The 6,138-nt window shown below is 36.0% G+C and overlaps 1 protein-coding gene across 1 annotated transcript in view; it reads left to right on the top strand.

Annotated features, from left to right (window-relative positions):
• Window positions 1-6,138, top strand: part of PKHD1 (polycystic kidney and hepatic disease 1 (autosomal recessive)) — a 535,504-nt gene that overhangs the window by 331,749 nt on the left and 197,617 nt on the right. Inside the window, 1 exon segment of the mRNA XM_012648551.1 lies at window positions 4,412-4,525. Within this exon segment, the coding sequence (XP_012504005.1) occupies window positions 4,412-4,525 (114 nt within the window).

The following is a 6,138-nucleotide window of genomic DNA, read 5'->3' on the forward strand; positions in this document are numbered from 1 at the left end:
TTATCAAATAAATGATGGACTTATCTGTTTTATATTGATTTATTGAAGTCATATTTTGGAATGAATTTTTTGTTGGTTCTATGGATTGCAAATATCTTTTATCACTTTGTAGCTTCCTTTTTTATTGTCTTAATGATATCCTTTGATGATTGGAAAATCTTTATTTTAATATAGTTCACTTTATAAAACTTTTTTTATTAAGAATTGTACATTTTGATTGAACTATGGTAAGAAAAAAAATGTTATATAATCCCAATCCTTTTAAATTTGTTAAACTGCTTTATCATCATATGATCAATTTTTCTAAATGTCTGTGCATGCTTGAAAAAAATGTGTATTCTTTGTGGGTCTAGTTTTTCATCTATGCCTGTCATGTCAAGTTTGCTAATTTTATTATTCAAAACTGCTATCTCTTTATTGTATTTTTTGTTTATTCTAGGAGCGGTTGTGTTGACTTTATCAGTGTTATTATAGATATATCTATTTGTCTTTGTAGTTCTGTCAGTTTTGGCTTTATATATTTTGAAGCTATAATGCTAGGTGCATATATGTTTAAAATTGTTATAACTTACCAGTGAAGTTGGTCTTTTATTAGTATGGGATAATTTTCTTTATTTCTAATTGTTTCTGCAAGAAGATTGATAAAAAATTACCTAGTTAACCATTTCTGGAATAAAATATTTTCAAATAAACTCTGCCAGCAACCCACAGTTTCTTGTCTAAGCTTACTGAGAGAAGGAGGTAGTCGAGTAAAAAGCACTTATCATATAGTTTGAGAAGTATTGAGGTAAAACACAGTTTTCTTTGATAGCCCGTAGAGGGTCACTTAACCCAGAATTATTTGACAAGGAAGAACCCCAGAAGAGGGGATATCTGAGCTGGGATTGAAAGTTAAGAGTCAGCCATGAAGAAAAGGGAATTGAGAGTGTTTGAGGCAGAGAGAGTTGAGGTAAGGAAGCACTTGGTATGCTTAGGGTCTTGTGCAGTTCAACTATTTAGCATGTCGAAAAGACTGAGGAGAGTGGAAGGGGTTCTAAATGGACAAAATGTTTTCAATTATTTGCTGGTTCTAAGAGTTTTCAAATGTTTGATATTATAAATAAATAACATTGCAGTGAAGAACTTTGGTCCTTAATCTTTGTCCATATTCCACACTAGTTCTCTCTGTGTTTTTCCCCCCCCCCCAGTGGAGACAGGGTCTTGCTATGCTGCCCAGGCTGGTTTTGAACTCCTGGCCTCAAACCATCCTCCTGCCTTGGCCTCCCAAAGTGCTGTGATTAGAGACATGAGCCACCACACCTGGATCATACTACTTTTTTAGGATAAGTTCCTTGAAGTATAATCACTGCAGCAAGGGGCACAGACACTTTTGTGCGCAAAAGGGGGCATCTAATCCAAGGTCATAGAAGGCTTTTAGAAATAAGTTACAGTGGAGCCAAGTTTTAGGGACGATTAGAAGTTAGGTAAGATGAAGGTAAAGGATATAAAAGAATGGGAAATCTCACAGGTACAGAGGAGAGAGAGTTAAGGGGAGGGTAAATAATCCAGTATGGATTGGCTTAGTACAAGGTGTGGGGAGTCATGTTGACAGAATGGGCTCATGTGTAAACTAGGTTTCTATGTGATTCCTTCAAAAGATGTTTGGTTTATTAACTGACCTACCAAAGAAGTTTAGTTAATAAAATAATAAAGCATTCTTTTTCCTTTTTCTTACCTTTTGAAGTTCATGGAATCCATTTGTGCCCTATTCCTCAAATCATTATAGTGGTTATCTTTCATATACCAGAATTTATTTTCTTCCATCTCCCCAGGTGTTTTTAGCATCTGGAACATCATTTCCCCTCCATTGCCCACCATCATGCTAAGTAATATCAACTTCCTTTTACTACTTTTCTGTTTCTGCATATCCACATCTGCTAGGATGGTACTTATTAAGTCTAAGGTCCACCTTCACCACTTAATAGCTATAGACCGCTCTTTGCCTCAGTTTCCTCATGAGAACCTCAACAATATTCATCATAGGGTTGTGAGAATTAAATGAAATCACACATGCGAAAACATCTGGAATGTCTTTGCAGCAGAGTGACAATTATTTTCCCTCTCATTATGAAGACATAAATTCATCTAGGTTTAACATGCCTCTTGCTATGGTTTAGAGCAGCTTTATAAAGGTAAACCGAGGATAAACTGCATTATCCTGAGCATCTTCCTTCGAAGTGGCTCCTCTCATTGAGGGACAAAGTCCATCCTGGAGTTAGTGCCTGACCTTTCTTTGCTAGATTTGAGAATAAAATGAGGTTCTCTGCCTTTAAAGCTTTCCATTCACCAGCTTTTACAAATTCAAGAAGTGTTGCATTTTAATGTTAGAATAGCATATATTTTCTTCTCTTAGGTCACCCTTGCCTTCTTTGTATTTGTCCCTATCCTCCATCTTTTCGTTTCCCTAAGTTACAAAAAAGAAGCCAAACTCTGGTCATTTCAGATACCAAAAGATCACAGCAGGCTAACTAATTTTGCCCAGACTTTCTGTGAAATCTCCCCATGTGCTGCAGTTTTGGGTTGCATAATTGATTTAATCTCTGATTTTAGAGGAACGCTGAACTCTTTTTGTGGGACTCTGCATACATTTCTCTAGGGCAAAAACTGTCCTACTTTTTTCTCTCTGGTATCTGTTTAGTGCTAGGCCATTTTTCCCCCAAGACTCTAAACTACCCTCCGTGAAATAAATGAAATCACAGTTGGAAAACGGCTTACTGGACAGACTTATAACTGCAAGATAAGAGCTACACGACACACATTTGCTTAACAGTCTCCTCCTCCCCTGCTTCCCTTCTTTCTGCTCTAGCATATCTTTGTTTTGGCTAAGAGGCTGCATTAGTCTCTGAGCTGAGGAGTGTCATTACCTACACAGAGCAGCAGCATACCATATGTAGCCTCTCATTAGAGATATACAGGTTTGCTTGCCCATGGACCACATGACTCCAGGCAGGTTTACTTACCTGAGTCTTGCCCTCAACAGCCTCTATTGTAGTGGCTGCGAAGGCTAGACTGTAAAGAAAGGTACATAGCAAGCTTCAAACTCACCTTGAGTCTTTTGGCTAACCAGGTATTTATGAAGTGTCAGCTGGAGGGAATGATTTTATACAGTTTGAAAGACCACTAACCATGATGAAAACCAGGCAATTACAAGCTTACCAGTTATTTCATACTGTATTGCAATATCATTTTTGGTTATGTTTTCAGGAATTTATAAAGTAGAAAATCTCACTGGATAGTAGAATAGTTTTTGTAAACCTGTTTAATGCAGTATATAGTTTGAGGACTACCTTCCCATCAGTTACTTCTTAAACAACTGATGCTTGGTAATATTTTCTGTACTCTAAGATACATTTTTCAAAGAAAATAACCTTCCTTAGGTCCATACTCACTAACACTATTTCAGCAAATTCCTTGAACAATTCTCATACAGTAAAAGTGACCATGCTCCAGTGTTAACATCAACAGAATAAGAACAGGAGTAATTCCCAGCTGCTGTCTGTCATAACCTTATGTGTTTACGTGTCTTTATGCTGCCAAAAGAATTTAGTTTTAGAAAATAACTTATTGTTTGTTTAAGAAAACACTTAGCATAAATAGACCTTTGTTCAAATAAACTCTGTTACTTACTAGTATTGCATAAATTTAGACAAGTCCTTGAACCTCTAAGCCTCTTATATGTGAATATTTAAAATTGGGAGGGGTTAGAATCATACTTTGCAGGTTTGTTGTGAGGATTCAGTGCTAAAATGCATGTAAAGGAATTTGGGGATTATCTAGCCATAGACAGTATATCAGGCAGGTTTTGCCATAGTAATGGTGTGTAACAAATAATCTCCACATCTCAGTGGTTTATAACAAGAAATATTTCTGCTAAATTAAGTTGGACTTGGTTTCAGTTTGTGTGTTCTATTCAGATTTGCTTTGTATATCTCTTCATTCAGATGCTAGAGGCCTTTTAAGGAATTATTATTTCATGGCAGAAAGCGTCATTAGAAGAGATTGGTTAAAAACTTGCCAAATCTCTTAAAGCATGAACTGAGACCTGACATTACTATCACTGCTGCTCAAAGTTCATTGGCCAAAACAAGTCACATGCCCAGGATAAATAGTAGGTCAGGAAAGTTTACCTCACCATAATAAAGAAAGAAGAGTGGGATGTTTGCTGAACAATAATCCAATCTCCCTCAATGAAGTATACTGAATCTTATTTTTTTTCTATTCTAATTTTATCTATGTGACCATTGCCTCTTCTCCATATAGTTTTCTTCATGGCACTTACTTTGCATTCCTGAAATTACATCACAATTTCCTTTTCTCTTTATTTTAAAATGTTTTGGATTATTTTGAATGATATACTTTTCTTTGTAAACAGGTACTTTAGAAAATCCCTTAGAAAAAGAACAAAAGCTTCTGATCTTCCTTAGAGCTTCAGAGGGAGTCATTTGTGACCGTTTCAATGGAATTCGTGTTGACCCAGGAACAATTGGTAAGCGTATGATGTAGTTTTTATTATTAATGAAAATAAAATAAGTATCTGTGTGTGTGTGTGTGTGTCTGATGGAGAAATACTATTCATGGAGCATATACTAAATTCCAGGTACTCTTCTAGGTTGTTTATATTTATTATTTCACTTACCATCTCTCTTGTGAGCAGTGTCCATTTTATAGATGCAAAACTAAGACTTAGAAATGAACAACATGCAGAAGGCCACGCAACTTTATAATGTCAGAACTTAGATTTATATCCGGATTGGTCAGACACCAAAGTCTAGACTAAGAGTCCATATTAATAACTATAAATACTACGTGATTATTGATACATTTTTAAACTGATCGATCTATAGATTACTGAGAAACATTCACTGTTGACAGTTTCTTTATTTGATATTGCCATGACACCAAATCCTGTTATAAATTGGTCTACATAAAAGCACAGAAACTGGGACTGGCCTTATACACATGGTATAAATGCCCCCAAATAACACAGTCTTAAGGAATAAGAGATTTTTCATGACATTTCAAGTATTTTCTCACTTTCTCTGTATGGGCATTATTAATTTTATAAGTAAAGAGGGATAAGTCCTCTTGAGAAATTATGAAGTAATTTCCTTTTCTTGGAGTATGCTCACATTTTTCAAAACTGGCTTCCTTTCTGTTATTTCCTTTTCCTCACTTATAGAATAGTTGAAATAATTTAGTTCACTGTACTTTATCACCCTTTCAAATATTATTGTGTCACACAGCTTAAATGTGTTGTGATCAATAGCCAGGATATTAATTTCATTGGATTCTCCTTTAGATACACTGTTACATTGGATGTTTTCAAATAAGACATCTTATCTTGTGGCAAAAGAGAAAAGACCACCCTCTATGAGGTTTCTAAACATTATGAGATACAATTTTTTTAAGAGCATAGTCTCTTTCTGTCTCCCAGGCTGGGGTACAGTGGTTTGATCATAGCTCACTACAACCTCCAACTCTGGGGCTCAAATGATCCTCCTGCTTCAGTCTCCCAAGCAGCTGGGACTACAGGTATGAACCACCATGCTTGGATAATTTTTTTTTTTTTTTGTACACAATGGGTTTCACCACATTACCCAGGCTGGTCTCGAACTCCTGGACTCAAGTGATACTCCCACCTCGGCCTCCCACAGTGCTGGGATTACAGGTGTGAACCACTGCACCTGGCCTAGGAGACATAAATTTAATATTTATTGGCACTTAATGGCTTCCTCTGTGGATCTTAGTACTTGATAAAATGGAAGCAATAATGTTAGGATATCACGAAGTTTGTTAACTTAGTTCCGTAATATATAACTTTTGCTATAAATCTTTGATAGTACTTTGTAATGTCCAGAGGTTTTTCCTAGATGCTATTTATTTTACCTTGCTAATAACATGAGGTTCAAGAATTTCTTAATTTTCCAAATCAACAAACTAGAAGCATCAAAATAAGAACATTTGACCTCTTTTTGCCTGTAGCGGCCACTCTGCTCTATGGACCAATTCCATTGGATCGGTCTTTATGTTAGGAGTACACATGGATGCCCGTCCTGATCTCTGAACCCAGACGTATGATCAAACTAGTGTTTTTGAAAT

The sequence above is a fragment of the Propithecus coquereli genome, unplaced genomic scaffold (genome assembly GCF_000956105.1).
Source record: "Propithecus coquereli isolate 6110/MARCELLA unplaced genomic scaffold, Pcoq_1.0 Scaffold29, whole genome shotgun sequence".
NCBI lineage: Eukaryota > Metazoa > Chordata > Mammalia > Primates > Indriidae > Propithecus > Propithecus coquereli.